Here is a 23486-nt window from a genome sequence, read left to right on the forward strand (position 1 = left end):
GTGCTCCCTAACTCTTCACAAACAGGGCCCAGGACGAGTGATGTCATGCACTCATTTTGCTGATTTTATCCCAGGATCAACAAGGTGGAAACAGAAGCTAATTATGGGAGGCAGAGACGCTGAGTCTGTCTGCAGGCTGGCTTTGCTGAGTCCCCAGAATAGCCTCACGCCCTTCCTCTTCTGTGTTCTTTTCTATTTTTGTCATTGTTTCATCAAGAACACAGAGTTTGTAGGCAGTCCCTCCTTTAACAGGAAGAGGTGCAACTACTTAATGACTGTCTTCAAATTTTATACCATCCAACGTAAATATGGACCTGTATTTTTAGAAGACGGTGTACGCTCTAGTGCAAAATTTATTTTAAGCCCATTGGTTTTTTTCCTCTAGTATAGTCTTTATTTTCCTGTGAATTAAACAAAGGAAATGTTGATATAGTTCTAGTATAATGACAGAAATTCTCTGGGATGGTGCAGTGGGGACTGTGCAGAGTTCAAGGGTGAGAGCTTGGCTTAGGAGAAAGAGCCATTGACAAGATAAGTGAGGAGGAAATCACCAGTTTTATGTGATGTGTTTCTTTTGAAAGGGCCACAGAAGGATATGTTTGGGATTTGTATGGCTGTTATTTAGGGTGTGACATTAATGACAGTTCACTACATGTCAAAAGATCCTAGGATTAGGATTGTCAAAGGAAATGCTCTTTGAACACACACACTTATTTTGCTAATTTCATGGTGTTTCAGTTGACATTGGCATAACTTATGCATATGCAACTTAAATCATCAGCCAAGCCCCTATAATGTTTCAAAACAAGGGCTCCACAAAATTGGCTGGTGAGTTCTAAAGAGAGGTATTCAAAATTTGTCATTAATTTAAGAATTTTAGTGCCTCTTGTTTGTCACTGCTTTCACTGAGTCATTCAGTACTCTGTCCTGATGTGAGAATAATTATCACGCTGAGAAAGTGCACTCATTTGCCAGTGTTGGTAGTTTTCCACATTTACGTTAAAAACCGGTGGGTCCCCGTACAGTGCTTCCTCGTGGTTTCCCCTTCCAGACATAGGTGGGATCTGTAACGTGCTTGTATGTCTGTGGAGGAGGAAGTCCAGGGGAGGGCGACGGCCTGGGTATTTTCTGACCCTGACGAGGACCTGTGTTCTTCTGCAGCCATCACCTGTGGCCACCCCGGGAACCCCGCGCACGGGTTCACCAACGGCAGCGAGTTCAACCTGAACGACGTGGTGAACTTCACCTGTAGCACCGGCTACCTGCTGCAGGGCGCCGCCCGAGCCCAGTGTCGGAGCAACGGCCAGTGGAGCAGCGCTCTGCCCACCTGTCGAGGTAGGAGAGGCTCCCGGAGGCTGAGGGTCACGACCGACGAAGGTACCCGCGGGCATGAGGCTTCATGTCAAGGCACAAGATGCCACAGACACTTTCACTGCTGGGGTCGGGGACATTTGTGACAATAAAGCAAAAATCCCTCCATGGTCTTGCCGGCTCTGGCCAGGGGCTCAAGCAAGACGGCCTGTCTCTTTGACCGCCCACTCATCCAGATGGCACCTCTGCATTTGGAGCTTCTAGACGTACAGATCCACTAGGAAGTTCTCATTGTTTCCAAATCTTTTTTTTTTTCCCATTCTTTTCTTATTTTAATTGCCACACGGATGTAGGCTAAAACCTGAATTTTCCAGAGAATGCTATTTTGGAGCTTCTGTATTTCTAGATGCTTGAGCTCATCACATGTAAGTTTCTGCTTCGGTGCTTTCCATTAAAATGTCTCATGCGCTGACGGGGAGTCAGTCGGACTCAAATGTAAGGGTGAGGGGGTGTTTATGGCAGCTGTGCTATGAAAGCCAGACACTTAGCGCGCTTTCCTCTCGCTGACAGCACCCTCCTGCCCGCCGGTCTCCCAAGGAGGCCACATCCAGATAAGACGGCAGCACAAAGGATCTAAGCCATTTTTATAAAAATCGTTATGTGAGCTTGGCAACAAGCTGTGGGGTCCTGGTACAAGTTTTGGGTGACGTGCCGGGCTTGAAGTCTAAACGAAGCGAAGTCTCCTAATTTCACCTCCCTCAAACCCTAGCGTTCGATTCACCCTATTTCAGTGTAGAGGAAAGAGAGAGCTCCCTGGTCCCCTGGTCCCTACTGTCCCCAGAAATCAGGCTTTGGTCTGTGACACAGTCGGGCATGGGGTGCACTTTCTCCCTGAGGCTCTTACAGGAGAGCCCCTCACTGCTCTGCTGACAGTGTGGTTGGTATGGTCGGCTGGAAAACTAGCAAGTTTACCTTCATCACTCTTACCATCAACCGCCTGAGCCAGGGGCCAGGGTGAAGGCTGAGTGGGGTTAGGGGGCACCTTTGTCCCCTAAGGCTGGCTTCTCTGTGGCATCTCACCCCTCAGCTCTGAACATCTTGAGGGCAAGAACGCCTCACCTCTCGCCTCTCCCAGGGAAGCCGGACTCACACCTATGGGGCAAGAACTGGCCAGGACGCCAGCAGCAGCAGGAAGACAGAGCAGTGACGCCAGCCGTGTGTCCGCATGGCTGTAGGGATTTAGAAAAAGATGAACCAGTTTGAATCAGACTGTTTTCTCCACCTCTAGAGCAGGAAAAATACAGCACAACGGAAACAAGGATTAAAGATGAATGCCCATAAGTGTGGGCCCGACTTATCCTCATGTGGGGGTATAGACGGAGTGTGTGCCGAGGGTGTAGGTCCGTCGGACTCTCCGTCTGCTCCCCAAAGCCCTCCTATGCAGCTGATTATAACGTCTGTGAAGCTTGTGCTATAGTCGAAATGCTGTTCTGCACACTGTCAGTACCGAGACAGGTGACGGGATTTCACAGCTTTAACGAGACACAGTGAAGAGGACCAGGGCAGTGAGCTAGTTGGCGGCGGGGCGGGGGGGCATGCCATCCACCGATGCTGAGACATTGTCCATTGGACACATGACATCTTCTTGCTGGACGAAAGACAGAATGAACTCCAGTTGGGGGCTTTTCACGATCAGACCTTTTTTGGGATCTATATTCTGTTTTCCTCTAACCTGTACTGATGAAGAGGACCAGGAATTAAATGCTATCATTTGTTAATTGTTTTCAGGGTTTTAGATGCTGCCCTGGAATGCACAGTCACCTCTTCAGTCTTCGTTTTGCCTTTTCTTACCTTTCTCCTTTTTTTAACAAATAGGGAGGTACTTAATTTTTTAGCAGACTTTATTTTTCAGAGTGCAGAAAATAAATGTGATAACTAATAGAAAAATTAAGCAGAAGAAGTGGATTTCCCATGTGCCCCCTCCCCATGCAGGTGCACAGCCTCCCCCACTTTCGGTGTCTACACCAGACGGAGTGTGCTACAGTTCATGAACCCCTAGGGACACGTCGTCTTCGTCCAGAGCCCACAGTCTACAGCAGGGTCACTGTTGGTGTCATTCACTGTATAGATTTGGACCAGTACATAATAACCTGTATCCCCTCTGAGAGTAGCATACACCGTAGACTGACCCCCCTAAAAACCCGCAACCGCCCCACCTGTTCATCCCTCTCTCCCCGATTAACTGTTGGCAACGACCGATCTTTCTACCGTCTCCATAGTTTGGCCCAATGGAGAAGGTCATAGGGTTGAAATTAGGCTGGAATGGATTAGATTAGACGGGCTTCTTTCACTTAGCGATATGCACTGAAGGGTCCGAGGCACCTCTCCATGCTGGGTAGCTCATTTCTTTCTCGTGCTGAATGATCCTCCGCTGTCTGGACGGACAGTGGTTTGTTTGCCCATCACCTACTGAAAGACATCTTGGTTGCTTCAAGTTTCGGTAAATAGAGGAAACAGAGTGGTTTTTGTGTGGACATGACTTTTCAACTCCTTTGGGTAAATACCCAGAAGCATAGACTAGACTGTGGGGTAAGAGCATGTTTAATTTTGTGAGAAATCACCAAGGGCCTTCCAGTGTAGCCGCACCCGTGGTGCATTCCTGCCAGCGATGGGGGAGGGTCCCCGTGGCTCCTGTCCTTGTCAGCTCTGGGTGTTCTCAGTCTACTGGACTTTGGCCCTTCTCATAGGTGTGTTGTGGCTCTCCTTGTAATTCTAATTTGCGTTTCCCTGACGACGTACCTTGTAGGGCCTGTGCCCTGTGCTTCCCTGCCTGCCGGGTACCTTCCTTAGGCAGGTGTCTGTTAAGGTCTGTGGTCCAGTTTGTGCGTGGGTTGTTTAATGTCTTATCACTGAGTTTTAAGAGTTCTGTGTATATTTCCAATTAATCGTCTTCATTCATTACCTCCTTTGCTAATACTTTCTCCTACGCTGCGGCTTGTTTTCTCATTCTCTTGGCACTGCCTTTTACAGCATAGAACTGTTAAATGTGTGGTCCATTTGGAAATCTGCTACATCTATGGCCTTTGATGCAGGCAGGGGCAGGGGGGTGGCTGGTAGATGCTGTCCTCTGGGTGGTGAGTGCACTGGGAGTCACTAGAACACCTCCAAGATGCCTTGCATATTGCTTCTTGTTCTCTATTGTTTTGTTTTCTTCCTTTACAAGCTAAGAGATAGGATCTAAGGTACAGAATTTACATGTTTAGTATAAAACCAGGAAAAAGCCTAATTTCAAAAAGGACGGGCTCATAAAGGTGGTGAAGCCTTAGGAATAAAAAAAATAGCATAAAGCTCAAAAAGTTGAAGGTAACAAAAATAGCTACTTTTTAAACAAAATTTCCAGGGATTTGTACTGTATATTGCAATACAACCCGATTCTTCTCTTACGCGGTTCCTCTGGAGTAAGTCCACGGAAGTTTTAGGATGTCTCAGCTCATGCAAGCCTGCTCTTGGGCATGATTTCTTCTCCCAAGTTCCGGATCATATCTGGTTCTCAAGTGTCTGATTGTGGTCAGTGAATTGTGGAATTTGGGGTCATCCTACAACATTTAGTTAGTTCCTGATGTGAAAGAGAAATCCCACCCAGAACTTTGGAGGGGAACTACGAGTAAATCTGACGTGAGGCCACATTACAGAGACATAGACATTTCTAGTGTCTGTGGACACTCTGGGGCCCCTCATTGTTCTCAGACTCAGCCCTTCACAGGGACAAGCTGTGCCTGAGCCTGCAGCATCTGGGGTCAGTCAGAAGCCTCACACCCAGGACGCTAGCTACGATGCTTAATACTCAGCCACTAACGCTATCTTTGCCAAGAGGACTAGGAAGTGAAAATAGGATGCTTTGTGTCAGTAGTTCTAGCTCTCTGGGAGAAATACCACAGGATATGGTTGCAGATTTCATGAGAAGGCGTGCAAACAGGTGTCTCACATCCGTTTTAAGAATCAGATCATTAAAAAAAAAAATAAAAGGATGTCCTTACACTGTCCTGGAGACCCCTGTTTCTGTATGCAAGCTTCTTTGTGCCTTCAAGTCCTAAATTCCAAAACAGGTGTCAGTAAGCTCAAAGGTTCTGTCAATTCAGTGAGAACGCCAAGTTTGACTGAGTGTCAGGTAGTTCACTTAATATTTCCTTATTTTTTTTTTAAGATTTTATTTATTTATTTGACAGAGAGAAATGACAAGTAGACGGAGAGGCAGGCAGAGAGAGAGGAAGGGAAGCAGGCTCCCTGCTGAGCTGAGAGCCCAATATGGGACTCGATCCCAGGACCCCGAGATCACGACCCGAGCCGAAGGCAGCGGCTTAACCCACTGAGCCACCCAGGCGCCCCAATATTTCCTTTTTTAATGAAATAATCTTTATATTGCATATAAACCTTAGACATTTTATTCCTTTCTACCTGTGGTTTTATAGGATCGGGTATTTAAGTTCAAATATATATGATAAAATATATGTCCCTGTGAGATTACACACATGAAGATAAAGAAAATTAAGAAAATATAGAGTTAATGAAGTTTTGGTTATGGTTAGAGAGGAATAAATAAAGGAAGCAGTAAAAAAAAAACTTACTAGTAAACCACAATGCATATGGTTGCATTTATATATCTATGAAAAACTGTATGTATTATACTATCATGTCGTATCATATAATCTCCTATTTTCCAAAATTCAAGAGGGTGAAGTTTTCGAATTAAGGGAAACATAAGAACCAGTTCCATGTTTGTGGCTTTATTCAACACAGTCCTGGCGTGTTCCTGAGTTCTCGAGCAACCGGTATTTGTGAAATTCTCCACCAAGTGCGCGGCGCACAGTAGGTCCTCAGTCCTCCTCCATGTCCACATCCCTCAGAAATCTCTCTTCGCTCAGAAAAGTCAGCCGATTGTAATCCATGATAATTAGTGCTTATTTTTTATCACCCCAGAGTGCCTGAATCGCAGCTAAAACTTACGTTATCAGGTACTGATTAAAATGAAAATGTAACTCTCATGTATTTGGACAACAGTCCTCAAAGGCTGTTGCTTTTTAGCATTTTTTTTTCTCTCTGACCAGTAATCCCATTTTTAAAATGTTGATTCATCCAGTTAGTAAACAAATCCAAAAAGTCTATTCTGTGCAATGCACGGGATATCGCACGTTCTGTCCTTGTCCTATTCTTTCTATGGAAAACATTTTATTTTTTTTAAAGACTTATTTATTTGAGAGAGAGAAAGAGAGAGAGAGAGAGGGAGGAGGGGCAGAGGGAGAGACACCCTCAAGCCGACTCCCCGCTGAGGGCAGAGCCAGACTCTGGGCTCCATCGCACTACTGTGAGATCGTGACCTGAGCGGAAACCGAGAGCAGGACGCGCAGTTGACTGAGCCACCCAGGCGTCCCTATTATAGACATTTTAAAAACATACTATGCAGAACTCTAATCAATAATGAGTGCCTTAAAAAATTAATAAACTCACTCTTACTCCCTTTTCCCACTACCACTGAAATTAAATAGCTATTCTTAGGTTAAGAAGCATCATTTTCTTATTTTCCTGCTCACAAACAGGTTTTTATGAGCTGTAAAAGATAACAGAAGAAGCAGGAGTAAAAACCAGTTAGAAATAGAAAGACAGATATTCAGAGGAATTATGTTGAATATATATATATATCTTCCACAAAAGGAACCTGTCATCTAAGAAGCCAGGGCTACTCATTTCTAGTTTTTCAACAACTAAACTTTGGGAGGAGATGGATGTTCACGGCCCATTTGGTGGTGATGGTTTCCTGGATGTACACTTATCCCCGAATCACACGGCTTTAAGTCAGATATGTGCAGCCTCATCCAAGCCAGCCGTCCTTCCGGGAACGGGCCGAGAGTGAGAGCACTAGATCTGTAGGAATGAGCGTTGACACCAAAGACTGAGAGGCACTTTGGATTCTGTTCTAGGTTTCCAATTTCCAACCAGATTCTGGATATACAAGTAAAATCACCAGACTCTGTTATCATCATCTCAGACACCTGCCAAGTAAAACCTTACAAACTTTTTTTTTGGTGCTATTTTAATTTATTGTTATTATTTTTTTATTAACATACAATGTATTATTTGTTTCAGGCGGACAGGTCTGTGAGTCGTCAGGCTTACACAGCTCCCAGCGCTCACCATAGCACGTGCCCTGCCCAGGGTCCATGCCCCCTCCCCCCAGCAACCTTCCGTTTGTTTCCTGGTAGTAAGAGTCTCTTCAGGCTTGTCTTCTTGCCCAGTCCCACCTTATAAACTTTTATCAATTTTTATTAATGATGAATTAATACATTTAAATGAGTAGATAAATGATGTAAAAAGCATGCAAGGAAATGTGTTGTGTGCAACGTAAGAATTTATTATGAAAATTGTTTCTGAGAACCAGGAGATGGAGCTCAGAACGGCTTTAGTCAGCTCAGAAGCAATTGAGATTTTCAGATTGTCCCAGCCAAACCACAGGCTGGGACCAAATCCACAGCAACCCTAGGGAAGTAGCGCAGGAGTTTCACTGTCCAGACGACCCGGGTCCATGCTCTTCGTGGCTGAGGCCAGCTCGCCTGCACACGCGGTTGCTGCTTTTTACTTTTCATTTCCACACCGCGTCAGGAATGAGTGGCCTCATTTCTATTTTTCAAACGCTGGGGAGAGTTCTGGGACTGAGCTCTGTCATTTCCCCTCGTCGTCAGAGAGCTTTGCCATGAAAACACGGTTTTTGCTTTGAGGCACCCACAGAACCGAGGACCTGGGTCAGGTGTTGATCCCAAGGCCTGAGGCGGGAGCAGAGCGGGGCAAGCTAGAGCCCGTGAACGTCGCTGGTGTCTAACGAGATGCTGCGCGGCAGGTGACCGATCCAGACGGGTTAGAACCGGGCCTGGAGTCAGAGTGTTTGGCGGCGCCCCACGGGGTGCACCATGCCAAGGGAAAGAGAATCCCTCCTAGAGACGAAGCACAGAGTAAATCAGATCCAATAATTAGCAAATCGCATTTCAAAAACTGGCGTTCTCCTGTTTCATGAGTCAGATTATCCACACACTCGATCATCAGACTAGAGCATTTGTGGATAAGCTGTGTCCGACTGCAGCTGTGTAAGAATAATTCGACAGGACAGCGCCGAAACACGCACGAGCAGATTTAGGCCAACAGGAGATAAAACGGACAATTAGAAACTTAGGAAAGTTAAACAAGGAATATATTTTTAAAAGTGTAAGTTAGAAGGTGTAAAATGTTTTTATCTCTATTTGTCGGCATGAGTATTTTTTTTAAAGATTTTGTTGGCTTATCTGAAAGAGAGAGAGAGAGCAGGAGAGGGGAGGAGAGGGAGAAACCAGCTGCCACAAGCAGGCAGCCTGATGCGGGGCGGGTCCCAGGACCCTGAGATCATGACCTGAGCCAAAGGCAGACGCTTAACCAACTGAGCCACCCAGGCGCCCCTAGCTTGAGTGTTTTTAAAGAGAACTTCTCCAAGAGTAAGGAGTGTATGTAGAGAAGAGGCTCCGTACATCGCCCATAAATTAAAATTGGAAGCTAAGACTTCCAGTAGGAGGCACGCTCCCCCCCCCCAAAAAAAAGTGGCAGGCACACCCACGCACGACACAACACTCCCACGCTGGACACAACACACCCACGCACAACGCGACACACCCACGCACGACGCGACACACCCATGCACCACACAATACCGATGCTCAGAGGGCCTGTGGTTGTGGACAAATAAATCAGGTTACTCTAGTCCCCAGCAGAGAGCTACAGCCGATCTCCTAGCAGAGCCTCCACAGTGAAAGGGAAGGAATCCAGGTGGACGTGTCTGACCGCCACTGCACAGGACTGATCTGATAGGACAGGCTTCAAAAACAAACAAACAAACAAACAAACAAACAAAGCAGGCAGATATAGGGACTGTGTAGACACAGTCTTTCGACCAGAGGAAGGATTCGGTTTCCCCCATTGATGCTCATGGGCTGTTGATCACTGTCCAGCACCGTCACTGCTCACTCATTTAAGGGGCTGGACTAGGTGAAGGACAGGGAGACACCTGGGACTCAGCGCTCCAGCGCTCCTTCCAGGAGGTTCTGTGTGACCTACGGTCCCGGAGGGGCCGCCGGCAGTGAGGGTGTTCCTGTCCGGGATGCACCTCTCCTCCGCCAGGGGCAAGAGGGGCCACCAGGGAGACCCCAGCCCAGGGTTTCCGAGCAGCCAGGCAGGAAACCAGCTATCATAACCCTCTTCCTCTGGCCACAGAGGAACTCCGACCACCTTGCCTCCTGCGGCCTACAGAGAGAAGGGTGCGGCTGGGCCTCTGTGCGCGGACTCCTCTGCTCCGTGCATCGCCAGCTGGATCCTTCTTTCAAGCTCCGAGCCCATTATGGCCCTTGCTTTGTGCATCTCCTCCTCCTCGCCCACCACAGGATTCCTGGGGCAAACCGTTCCAGTACAAAGAAAGAAATGCAGGAGCTCAGCAGGGCCGTGCAGATTCCTGAGCAGGGCCGGGACTCTGCCGGGCGTCCGGGCAGAGGCGTCTGAGAACCAGCTCAGTACTATCCCTGCAGGTCACCTCTGCCCTCACAGCCGAAGGCTCTCATACTGGGTTCTGGACAGTGTCCCGAGGGGAGCATAAGCCTCAGAAGGTGTAACACTAGGAAGCCGTTTCCATCTCCTGGGCAAGACGCACAAGGCCAAGTGCCAGAACCCACCCAGGCAGTTGTTTTTCAGAATATAAGAAATCATTAATCATTCCCGGGCACGAGATGTTCTTCAGGTGGGGAATTCCTGCTATTTCAGTGGGTTTGGTGATCATTTTTTTTTTTAATTTTTTATTTTTGATAAACATATATTTTTATCCCCAGGGGTACAGGTCTGTGAATCACCAGGTTTACACACTTCACAGCACTCACCAAATCACATACCCTCCCCAATGTCCATAATCCCACCCCCTTCTCCCAAACCCCCTCCCCCTGGCAACCCTCAGTTTGTTTTGTGAGATTAAGAGTCACTTATGGTTTGTCTCCCTCCCAATCCCATCTTGTTTCATTTATTCTTCTACCCACTTAAGCCTCCATGTTGCATCACCACTTCCTCATATCAGGGAGATCATATGATAGTTGTCTTTCTCTGCTTGACTTATTTCGCTAAGCATGATACGCTCTAGTTCCATCCATGTTGTCGCAAATGGCAAGATTTCATTTCTTTGGATGGCTGCATAGTATTCCATTGTGTATATGTACCACATCTTCTTGATCCATTCATCTGTTGATGGACATCTAGGTTCTTTCCATAGTTTGGCTATTGTGGACATTGCTGCTATAAACATTCGAGTACACATGCCCCTTTGGATCACTACGTTTGTATCTTTAGGGTAAATACCCAATAGTGCAATTGCTGGGTCATAGGGCAGTTCTATTTTCAACATTTTGAGGAACCTCCATGCTGTTTTCCAGAGTGGCTGCACCAGCTTGCATTCCCACCAACAGTGTAGGAGGGTTCCCCTTTCTCCGCATCCTCGCCAGCATCTGTCATTTCCTGACTTGTTGATTTTAGCCATTCTGACTGGTGTGAGGTGATATCTCATTGTGGTTTTGATTTGTATTTCCCTGATGCCGAGTGATATGGAGCACTTTTTCAGGTGATCATTTTATTGTGGATGTGACGCATAAGGGAGCCTTACAGCTCTCTGTCTGTGCTCCAGAAACATTTTTTTTGTTTTGGCTCAAAAGAACTTGAGTCTTTCTTCTACAAGCTCAGAGTTGTTCTGAAGAGCACAGAATATACTTCCCAGTGCTAAAAGGGGTCTTTGTAATCCTCTCTTCAGCCCCACACCTTCCTCCTCACTACAAAGACGAAATCAGACGCACAGATAGGGTAAAGGATTTGCCCCGGAGCCGCTGGGACCCTGTGACTTGCTGGGACTGCCTGAGAATTAGCTGAACGGCCCCTTTCTGAGCCAGAAATATCTGGAGAGAGTGCAGCTTTCCCAGCAGCTGTGTCATTCACGGGTGTGGGGGTCGAAGCATGAGATAATCAGGGGTTCTTTCTGTTCCTCTGCACCTGCAAAAGCTCATTGCTAATTCCCTCACAGAAGCCAAGACACATTCAGGCTATAGAGCGCCGTTCAGATTCACTAGAGCATGTCCCTGGCCCAGTGCCACAGCGGACCCTTCCTCTGCGGGCCCTCTCTAAAGGAGGAAGGGGCTTCCATCTGAGACTGGCTTGATTTCCATTTCTATTGAGGGTGGGTGGGAGAATTGTCATTTTATTTGCATGCCTCAAGCAGCAGAAATGACTCTAGGCACACATACTGAAGCATTAATTAATCCATGGGGTGATTAAGACCCTGCTACCCAAGGCCTTAAATAGCCTCCCCCCAGGAAAAATATGGCAAGGAGATGAACTTAAACAGGTTCTAGTTCAACATTTTTATAGCATAAAACCTGAACCAGGGAAACGAATGTTAGACTTTACATTGACGTCTCTGCTTAAGAAATAAGTAGAGGAAATGAGCCTCGCGTCCTTAAAATTGCCAGGGTAGCAGAGAGACCGCTGGGCAGCTTTTGAAGCTTGGTGGCCCAGAGCAGGAAGCAGGGAGCCCTGGCCGATGACAGCCATCGCTCTGATGCTGTCGTCTTACGACCGTCTCCCCAGGGAGCGAGGAGCGGCCCTCTCCGCAGTTCTGTTTCGGGTCTGGCGCAGCTAAATGACTTCTCCTTCTCTTCCCTCTAGTGGTGAACTGCTCGGATCCAGGCTTTGTGGAAAACGCCATTCGTCTCGGGCAGCAGAATTTCCCCGAGAGCTTTGAATACGGGATGAGTGTCATGTACCATTGCAAGAAGGGGTTTTACCTGCTGGGGTCTTCTGCCTTAACCTGCATGGCTAACGGCCTGTGGGATCGTTCTCTACCCAAGTGTCTGGGTAAGTGCGGGTAGTTTCGGATTCTTGTGCCTCTGAGCCCATAAGACTACCAAGAGAGCAACGACAACAACATTTTAAGTCTTTACGAGTTATATAAGTTCTATGGTGTCTTTATCGACTAGCCAGAAATCACAAATTACAACTCAGACTAGCTTCAGAGTCACAAAGGAGAGGGACACTGGCATGTCTCCGACCTGGCTTCGGAGAGAAACGGACCCGGGTGTATGGGGCAGCGCTCGGACCCCTCCTGAGTTTGTCTCTGCTTGCGACAGCTGGTCCTCTACTCGAACCTGGCAGAAACGTTCACCCTACACGGCTCAAACATAGCACCCAGTGACCTCAACACCTTGCCCCTCTCAGCTTCACTCTGTCTGGACCCAGATTTAGAAATATTGGCAAAGGGCTCTTTTAGGGAGTGTCTGTCTGTTGACCTAGAGTCTGTGGCCAGAAGGGTCGAGTTAACCCGAAGGACCTAATACAGGTCTCATGAGCGGTTCTGATACCAAGGGGTTAATACGATAGAAAAGATAGTACCTTGCCAGTATCTTCCTCGGATCCATATGATTACGTAAGAGGAAGGCAGATTACCCTGAGCATGGAGGTCCTATTCGGGGCCGACAAGTTCTACATCATCACTCTGGCCCCACTCTAAACACGTCGGTCTGCCTATTAAGTTGAATTTACTGGGGAAAAAAAAGTGGTTATCTTACCTCTTGGAATTTCAGCATTATTGGTACATTTTCAGAATAAATTAGTCCCAGAGACTCTTTTTTTCCCTGTGATTCAGTGTCCCTCATAACCCCTCCCAATCTACATAGACACTTGTCTCAAATTATAACAACATGATTAATTTCTACGGAGAAAGAGCGACTTCTTTCAAAAGCAAACGCACAGCCTCGTATGACAAAAAACTCATCTGTGAATATTAGAATGTTCATCACATTTTATCTGCTTTCTGGTTTTCTAGGCCTTCACACGTGGGAATTTTTCAGAGAAATTAGTTTTTCTTTCTTTGTCTCCCCAAACATGTCTTTTGCATCGGTCCGGGCTGATGTGAGACTCCCATTAGTTTTTGTAATGATCCCAGAGTGCCCCACGTTTCCAGGAACTAGGTTGTAAGTGACTCTCCTTCTCCTGGGTGACTGGTCTCCGCCCCTCAGGCTCATTAACACTTGGAATCACCATGCGTCTGGGAATACTGGTTCGCAGAGGAGCCCTTTGCTCGTGCACATTCTAGAGCAGCCAAGCCTCGCCTCTGGTTTTGGGGTTATGGTTTCACAGGTTTTTTTCCCCTCTGTTAATTTGAGCTGGAACTGGCCATTTACCAATCGCTTATTGACTTGGCTCTAGTTAGCTTCCTTTTGGGATGCTGTTGAGGTAAAATCTTGTTCACCAATGAGTGCATGTCCGTGTAGGACTGCACTGTCCTACACTTATCTTGATTCCAGAGTTTCCTCTTTGAAAGAGAACTTACGATTAGATTATAGGCCTGATTTGGCATCATTTTGAAGAAATATATGGGAATATGGAGATAACTCGAGGAAAAACTTAATCACTGATTTATTATTTATTATTATTACTTAAACATTTTAAACTGCCATATGCTCAAAGAAAAATTGTTAGAAGGGTCATCATGGATCCACGAACGAACGGAAGAGTAAGCGGATATGAGAAGAGTTTTGAGCCCAGCCAGTGCGTGATTGTCGTATTAGCTGACGAGATCATGGAAATGGCTTTCCTGACTTGATGGAGTTTCTGACTTTGTATATCTTACTGCTTTTTGGGATTACAGTTAAAGACAAATGGAAAAACCATAGGTAGGGGGACTTTCTCTTTGAAAGCCTCGCTGTATGATTCTCTCTTAAGCAAAACCACCTCAAGATAGAAGAAAAGGAAACAAAAGCAGACATCCCTGGCAGACGCTCGTCTGGTCCTCAGTAGCACGTGACTGTCTAAGGAGAACATCTGAGGAGAGTCACCTGGAAAATGATGTTGGTTATCCACAGGGCACTGCAGGAATTGGCCAGTGTGTTCAGTTGCTTTTCATTAATAGTGATGTGTGTATGGGTGTCTGTGTGCGAGGCCTACAAGGTAAAGCAGTTCTACAAGCCTGACGTGCTCATTTGTTTTAACTTTTCCTGTAGTCATATCATGCGGCCACCCAGGGGTTCCTGCCAATGCTATCCTGACCGGAGAGCTGTTCACATACGGTGCCGTAGTTCACTACGCGTGCAAAGGGAGCTGGGACCTTGTGGGCAACAGCACCCGGGTTTGTCAAGACGACAGTCACTGGAGTGGAACGCTTCCCCACTGCACGGGTGAGCAGCGACACCGGTACATAGTGACTTGTCAGGCTGTAGAGCGTCACAGTTATTTGAAGTTGTTTTTCCGTGTCCAGCCACATACGTCCATGTTCTCCGTGGCCGTCTTCATCGTCATCAACACCGTGGAGCTCCCGTCGCTTCACACTGCCTCCTGTGGGAGCCCTGCAAGGCCATCGTCCGGCCAGGAGCCCGGCCTCCTTTTGCTCAGTTTCTCCCTGCCCTTTTTTGGTCCCTTGTCTGTGCCTCCTCTCATTTCCTCCACATCTTTCCTGTCTCGGAAACACCCTTCAAAAAAATCTTAATTTTTTTCATGAATAGTTCTTAAATAAATTAAATTCAGTGAATCAGCAATCTGGACGTAATTGAGAGGTATCAGACTTCTCACGGGATTTTCTTTTCTTTTCTCTTTATTATATTTTTTAATAAACATATAATGTATTTTCATTCCCAGGGGTACAGGTCTGTGAATCGCCAGGTTTACACACTTCACAGCACTCACCATAGCACATACCCTCCCCAATGTCCATAACCCCACCCCCCTCTCCCGACCCCCACCCCCCACAACCCTCAGTTTGTTTTGTGAGATTAAGAGTCACTTATGGTTTGTCTCCCTCCCAATCCCATCTTGTTTCATTGATTCTTCTCGTACCCACTTAAGCCCCCATGTTGCATCTCCACTTCCTCATATCAGGGAGATCATATGATAGTTGTCTTTCTCTGCTTGACTTATTTCGCTAAGCATGATACACTCTAGTTCCATCCATGTTGTTGCAAATGGCAAGATTTCATTTCTTTTGATGGCTGCATAGTATTCCATTGTGTATATATACCACATCTTCTTGATCCATTCATCTGTTGATGGACATCTAGGTTCTTTCCATAGTTTGGCTATTGTGGACATTGCTGCTATAAACATTCGGGTGCACGTGCCCCTTTGGATCACTACGTTTGTATCTTTAGGGTAAATACCCAATAGTGCAATTGCTGGGTCATCGGGTAGCTCTATTTTCAACATTTTGAGGAACCTCCATGCTGTTTTCCAGAGTGGCTGCACCAGCTTGCATTCCCACCAACAGTGTAGGAGGGGTCCTCTTTCTCTGCATCCTCGCCAGCATCTGCTCGTGGGATTTTCTATTCCCCAATACACTTCAACCCTGTTTCCCTTTTATTATCTGTCCTGATGCAGTGGAAAAATGTGTTTATGATTCCCAGAGTCTTGTTTCTTCCAGAGGGGGTCAGTTTTCTGTTGTCGACATATTTTGATAAGCTAGGTTGTGTTTAGTTATACAGGAACAATTTTTTCATGTTTGTCACTTTTGTGCTATGATAAAGAAAGTCTTTCTCATGAGATTTCTGGAATGCAGTGTGACTATAACACATGTAAATAACTTTTCCTTCTGGGGTGCCTGTGTGGCTTGGTTGGATGAGTGGCTAACCCTGGGCTCCCACTCAGGTCGTGATCTCACAGGTTGTGGGATCAAGACCCACCAAAAGCTCCGGATTGGGCTCCATGCTTAGCAGGGAGTCTGCTTGAAGATTCTCTCCCTCTGCCCCTCCAGACCACCCCCTCCCAGCTTGGGCACACATGAGTTCTCTCTCTCACAAATAAATAAATACATAAATAAAAAGAAATAACTTCTCATTCTCTTTGAACATAACAGCTCTGTTACAAACTTATCTACCAACATTGTGTTTCACCATTTGTGTTTCTGTTCAATAGGAAACGACCCTGGATTTTGTGGTGATCCCGGGACCCCAGCACATGGGTCCCGGCTTGGAGATGAACTCAAGGCCAAGAGCCTTCTCCGCTTCTCCTGTGAAATGGGCTACCAGCTGAGAGGCTCTCCCGAGCGGACGTGTTTGCTCAATGGCTCGTGGTCTGGACTGCAGCCTGTGTGTGAAGGTGAGTACCTTCAAGTCACGAGGTCAACCTTTGCAGTTGAAACCATGTATTTCTCTCTAAAATGAGGGATACCGTTCTACAGAAATCCTAGACACTGAACTTTGGATCACTAAACTACTTTCCTCCGAAATGTATAAGAGAAACATCACAACGCCTGACGGGGTACATGGAGATAGCCTCACTATTCAAAAGATCATCAAACACAGATCCTTCCTTAGCTTTTGAACGTTCATGACCTAGAAGAGATTGCTGATCTAATAATAGCCTCTCTGTGGTGTGGTGGTGTTTCGTGGCTGCCGGTAGTGCATAGCTTAGAAGAAAGAGCAGTGAGCGTATGCAGTGTCAGTCGCTGATAGGAAGTTCTGCAGGCTGGGGTATGCCTCGCTTCCCCTGCTGTTTCCAGGCTGTTGGTGGCCCTTGTCAAAAACACTGCATCATCAAGATCCTAGGGTGATTCTCTGTATATTTTAGACCAAATATATTTTATCTTAATATTTGAGAGGCATAAGAGGACATGGTGGGATACCTTAGTAATAACAGTAAAAGACCATGAATAACTTACTGTGTTGTGTATTAGAAATGCTCACCTTAAGCAAAGGTGTGATGAGATACCATGAATTTGTTTAGCGTCCAAAAAGGAACTGATTTAGAATGCAGATACATAAGACTTAAATGTTAGAAATATTTAGCATACACACTTCTCAGTTATTTACTATTTGAGTCCAAAATGTTTACAGAAGATAAATATCCATTTTTATACTTTATTATTTTTATTAACATATAATGTATTATTTCCCCCAGGGTATGGGTCTGTGAATCATTAGGCTTACATATTTCACAGCATTCACCATATCACATGCATAAATATCCATAAATATCCATTAAATATCCATTTTTACATATCTGAAACATTTTCTAGTTGACCAACTTGAATAAACTTACATAATATCAATACCAGAAATATAAGTCAACTTTCTTTTTTTTTAAATTTTATTTTTTTTACTTTTTTTTAAGTCAACTTTCTTAATCTTTACTTTCTTTATTCTCTTGTACCTGTCTCTCTCTCACTGTATTATATGTATTATATAGAACAGTAGAAAATAACATATGTGTATAATCTAACTATATTGTATCCAGACTACATTTTTAATCTCATAAAATCATATGTAAATAATATAATCATATATATGAAAAAATAAATACATATCTTATACACATCATGCCTATATATATATGTCTATATTCTCTTCTGAGTGGAAAATTATCTTGGAGATCTCTACACCTACATAGAGATATACGTATATATAATAATCCAGGGTGCTTTTTGATTCTGAATCACCTCCTGACAATCAAGTCAGTATAAATCTTAATATTAGGCCCTAAAGAAGTTGACTGAAATCATACGTGACTGAATAGAGGTGATGGGGTGCCACCTGCCACTGTGAGTTGCAGAAGGATACTTTTTATTGCCTGGAAGATGGGATTCTAAACTGTTAGACTTTTTCTTACTCAGACACAATTTTCTCTGTTTCCTCCCCTTTTTTAGAGTTTGCATATTAAAATTGGCATGATAGAATCTCTTTCTCACTAAAAACAGAGTGTTTTCTATTCTATAATATGGTACCTCAAAGTTATACGTGACTTTTGTAACCTACATTTACACCCCATCTGATCTTTTCTCTCTACACTATACCTGGGAATTGTTGGTCCAGAATGTGTTTAAATATTATGAAAACTAAATAAGAGCTCCACTTCACTCTATGACATGTTGAATGACAATAGGCTAGCCTTCTTACTGAGGACAACTATAAACCAACAAAATATATGAGACAATTATCTTATTAAACAACGGACAGTACATAGGAGAAATCAGGGAGGTGAACCCATAATCCCCCCATTATTCTGTATTTTTTTTCTTATTGTGAAGTTGAAAAGTGAAACCCAGGTAGCTTGGTGAGGTGATACAGTAGAAATTATTCTAGGTATCAATATCCTAGAAATTATTCTAGGTATCGGTATCCTAGAATAGGGCCAGCTGAGAATGGGACAGCCCCATAAGTCTGGTGAGCATTCACTGTCTGAGGGTCAGAGGGACAAGCATGAGTGGGACCCAGTGATGCAAGGACTTTTGCTGCAGAGTTGAGAGTGGACCCATGATATTATAGGTCATACCCTACTGAGAAACACTGGACATCTGGCCAGTCAGAGCTCTCACTGTGTGCTTAGGACATTTCACAGATGCCCAGAAAACTTCATACATTATGAATATGTACCACTTCCCTAAAATAAGTGGAACATGCTAGAACTAAGAGCAAAAACATGTTAGGACTAAGTCTGAATAGATGTCCTCTAACAGAGAATGAAACTGATGGCAGGACCCCAAAGACCTACAACTAATTTAAAAGTCCACCAGAACAAATCCCAGCAACTTTTGAAGGAATGACATAATCTGGGCAACATTTTGTTCACAATGTCTGGCATACAATGAAAAATTACTACATATGCAGACGTCATAACAGCATTACCCATAGTCAGACAAACAAACAAACAAAACAGACAATAAAATAAGAATCTTATCCTGAGAATACAATCCTGAGATGAACCAAATGTTGAAAATAATGCACAAGGGCTTGAAGAGGTTATTTAAAATATCTTTTCACACTGAAGTTAGAGTCGTAAACAGATAAATAATTTCACAAGAAATGAAAATAATTAAAAAACACAATCATATGGAAACTCTGGAATTGAAAAAATAGAGTATCTGATATAAAAACTTTTGTAGATGAGCTTAGCAGATTAAAAATGGCAGAAGAGTCAGTTAACATGAAGACAGATCAATGAAAATTTGAAAGCAGAAATGAAGAAGAAGAAAAAACAATGATATCTTATGGGATAATATCAAATAGTTCCACATACTTTTAATTGGAGTTCTAGAAGAAAAAAGAAAGAAAGAATGGAGCAGAACGATGGTTGAAAAATTATTGGTTGAAAGTTAACCAAATTGGGGTGCCTGTGTGGCTCAGTTGGTTAAGCAACCAACTCTTGATTTAGGCTCAGGTCATGAGCTCAAGTCTGGGAGCTCGAGCCCCATGTTGGGCTCCATGCTGGGAGCCTGCTTAGGATTCTCTACCTCTCCCTCTGCCCCTCCACACCTGCCCCTCACAAACAAAGTTTGATAAATTTGTTGGGAAAATATAGCTCCTGAAAGTAGAACAAACCTCATTTAAATACATTGATATTGTGTTAAGAATGGTCACTCACTTGGGTCTGTACATTCTATGTCAGGTTCACTGATATAAAAAGCCCTTTACTTTGCACATTTAAAAGGTGAAAAAAATTAGAACAGCTGAGAGTGAATGATGTCTTTCTGCAGAAATCTCACTTTGGTGCTGTGATATAACACCTTGAGTTCTACTCCAGCAAAACAAGTGAATTCATTTATTTGATTAGGAGAGCTTAATTGGATTTCACTTCATAATACACCTGATTCAGACTATACAAGTATTTTTAGAGTAGCATTTGGTTTATCTAAAGTTAGAAATTCAAGTGTTTCTTATAAAATCCTTAAAAACTTGGCCATTAATCTGTGTACAGAAAGAAGTAGAAATGTTTCAATATGGCAAGCATTTCTCAAATACTTTTGATGTTCTCAAATAGTTATGCTATTCCTCACAAAACCGACTCCCTCCAAACCTGCATTGTATAGAAATCATGGGAAGTTGAGTAAATAATAGTGTAATTGACTCTCACTATAACAACAAATGACACCCCCCCAACACACATCTTTAAAAAATTTTGGACAATCTGTAGCTTTCTGTTTTTTTTTTTCTCACTTGTTATTATAGGTCTGGATTGGGGGGGCACATATTATTACCTATAAAAATGGGGTTATCAGTGACTTTCTCATTTCCACTTAATGATAGCCATGACCATGCATTCAGCCCACTGAGAGCATCTCTTTCCTGATGAATCACCTTTTCTGAATCTACCAAAAGCCTTAGAACCTGATGGGACACTTGAATAGATGGTAAAAAGAAAAGAAGCTTTCATAAAACACAAAATAAAAATATTGTAAAAATTTAATCATCAAAGAACTTGTATTGCTTTTTTTTCTTATAAAATAACTTTATTAAAAAAGATTTTTTTCATTTATCTGACACAGAGAAACAGTGAGAGAGGGAGCACAAGCAGGGGGAGTAGGAGAGGGGGAAACAGGCTCCCCACCGAGCAGGGAGCCCAATGCAGGCCTTGGTCCCAGGACCCTGGGATCAGGACCTGCGCTGATGGCAGATGCTTAATGACTGAGCCACCCAGGTTCCCCCTATCATAACTTTGAATATATTTCTCATTGTGTTTAGTTACCAATTTTTTTGAGAACTCAGACGATAATCTTAGACATTCTCTTGTACATAACAAGTTACTTCTTTCTTGCTGCTTTTAATATATTTTTTCTATCTTTTGATAATTTGATTGTGTTTTTGTTGATCTCCTACATGGAGTTTGTTGAGTTTCTTGGATTGTATATTTGTGTATTTCATCAATTTTGAGAAGATTTAGCCATTTTTTATTCAAATGATCTCTCAGTCTCTTTCACTTTAATCTCCTCTGGGATTTCTGTAATATACATATTGTTCTACTTAATGATGAGCCAGTGATACCACTGGCTATCTTCACATTTGTTCATTCTTTTTTCTTTCTGCTCCTCAGAGTGTACAAATATATTTCTTTTTATTTTTAAAGATTTTTTTATTTATTTGACAGAGATCACAAGTAGGCAGAGAGGCAGGCAGAAAGAGAGGAGGAAGCAGGCTGCCTGCTGAGCAGAGAGCCTGACTCGGGGCTCGATCCCGGGACCCTGGGATCATGACCTGAGTCGAAGGCAGAGGCTTAACCCACTGAGCCACCCAGGTGCCCCTACAAATATATTTCTAATATAGTTCCATGATGTCAATCATGTTTTCTTTGTTAGCAATCCAGTCTTTTAATTATAGATTCATTGACTGAACTTTCCAAATGAATAGATCTTAGGAAACCGCTTAAATATATCATTGGTTTTAGTTGCCTTATACAACTCTTAATCCTCTTTCCCATGAGACTGTGATAAAGCCTACATCTCATACAGGTAATAGATGTGTGATCACAGTGATTATAATGAAAATGACAACATATCAGCTACCATGTGTACCCGTACTTCTGCTAAGATGCCAGATTGCGTTCAAGGCATATTGCACGCAGTGTGTTTAATCTTACAACAACTGAGAGCAATCACCTTTATTATACCCATTTTAGAGTGAAGATGCTACATGTCAAGAGCTTGGTCATTCACATTTATTTAAGTTGTGTGAGCCAAGACTCATACTGAAGCTATTTAGCTCAACTTAACAGCCATGATCAAAATACAGCATGCTATGTGAAGTGTTGGTGTCTGTAGACAGGAAGTGGATTCGGCATAAGTGTAGTGGCCTTTTATTATAAATCAAGTAAAAGAAAATTATCTTTTACTGGAAGGAGTCACGTTAACCAAATGTACTTGGAAAGAAAGGAAGTATTTAAAGAGTTTTAACTTTTTACTTATAAAAAATCTTGTTTCCCTTCTGCTGACTATAAATGTAAGCTGCCATTTTCCTTTAAGAGGTCCTCCTATATCACGATGGCATTAATATGAACACAGACATATTGAGGGTACTTTCTAGTCTTCATCTTCATGGGAATAACCATAAGTGAAAGTGTCCCTGTCAGGGAGGAAAAAAAAGTTAACCACGAATTTGATTTTGTAGAATCCAGTATTTGAGGGACTTTCTAAACATTAAGATGGCATCATCATGATGGGTATTCTCTTACCGACAATGTACGTGTCTATAAATTAAGTTGAATATGTCCACCAATCCCTTGTCTCATTTTAGCATTATCCTTTACAGGTGACTTTTAAAAATTGCTACACAGATTTTAATAGCAGATATGATTAGAATAAAATACAAGAACATGGTTGTCTTGTTGGTTTGCTAAATTATGAATTAGATTAATACAATTATCTTCCATGCCAGGCTTTCTGTTAGTACATCTACCCAATAACTGTCATGTACTAAATGATAAATCAGTGTTTGTTGAATGAATAATTGTCTTGGAGAGTCCAACCTCTTGGTGTGTTTGCAGTATGACATTTCAATTGATATTACAGCCATAGCAGAACTTTTGAGCTTTAGAGAATGTTAAGTATCATCTGCTTCATGATTGGTAACTAGATCTCATTTCAATGGTAGCCAGGAAACTGTGGAAAGATCTGTGTGAGGAAGGGTTGTAAGTTCATAGCAGGTCCCTCAAGAAGAAAGGGTTGTCATGGAGTGGCTCTCTCTGTTGTGGGTGCAGGTGGAGAAGCCCCAGAACACATGCTTTGTGCTCGTCAGACAGGATCTAGTCCGAGCTGAGGGCCGGCATCAAATGGTGGGCAAGTCCCTAAATGTCTGCTACATGACGGTTCTATGCTATGCACATTTCATAGTCTGTTTCCTTCCATACTTCTAAGAAGAGTTTATCTTTGTTCTCAAGGCTAAGTTCGAGAGTGGAACCATGAGAGAGGCCAGAGCATTTGTAAATATTTGGTCATTCTCAGAAATGGTCTCAGGATACATTCCTGTTATTAAAATCCAGCCAAAGGTCACATTCTTTCTCTGACTGCCGGCGGCACATTATGTGGGAGAAAAACTTAACATTCTGTGATAAATAGACTCAACTTTACCAAAGGCAAAAAAAAAAAAAAAAACACCTTGTTCTGGGTTAAAATCATCACCTTGATACATGCCCACAAGCTGCTGAGTTTGCTTTGCTGATTGAGGTATGTGCGAGGGACACGTGTGGAGTTTGGAGCTGTTAGCCTGCCTGTGGTCAGCCGGTGTCTCGCTGCCCGTACGTGGCATTGTTTGATCTGGAGAGCAGCGGGGAGCAGACGAGGAGACACTTACCGGGCGGTCCAGGCGTGATTCATCTTCCTCAGGCATCCG

At 43.8% G+C, this 23486-nt stretch overlaps 1 protein-coding gene across 2 annotated transcripts in view; it reads left to right on the forward strand.

The window, feature by feature from the left end:
• Window positions 1-23486, forward strand: part of CSMD1 (CUB and Sushi multiple domains 1) — a 1951187-nt gene that overhangs the window by 1897300 nt on the left and 30401 nt on the right. For both annotated transcript variants that reach the window (XM_045086171.1, XM_045086170.1), the window contains 4 exons: window positions 1162-1335; window positions 12073-12261; window positions 14406-14579; window positions 16306-16488. In XM_045086171.1, the coding sequence (XP_044942106.1) occupies window positions 1162-1335; window positions 12073-12261; window positions 14406-14579; window positions 16306-16488 (720 nt within the window). The remainder of the gene's footprint in view (window positions 1-1161; window positions 1336-12072; window positions 12262-14405; window positions 14580-16305; window positions 16489-23486) is intronic.

Source organism: Mustela putorius, unplaced genomic scaffold (genome assembly GCF_011764305.1).
Source record: "Mustela putorius furo isolate JIRA1106 unplaced genomic scaffold, ASM1176430v1.1 tig00000905_pilon_pilon_pilon, whole genome shotgun sequence".
In the NCBI taxonomy this organism is placed as follows: domain Eukaryota; kingdom Metazoa; phylum Chordata; class Mammalia; order Carnivora; family Mustelidae; genus Mustela; species Mustela putorius.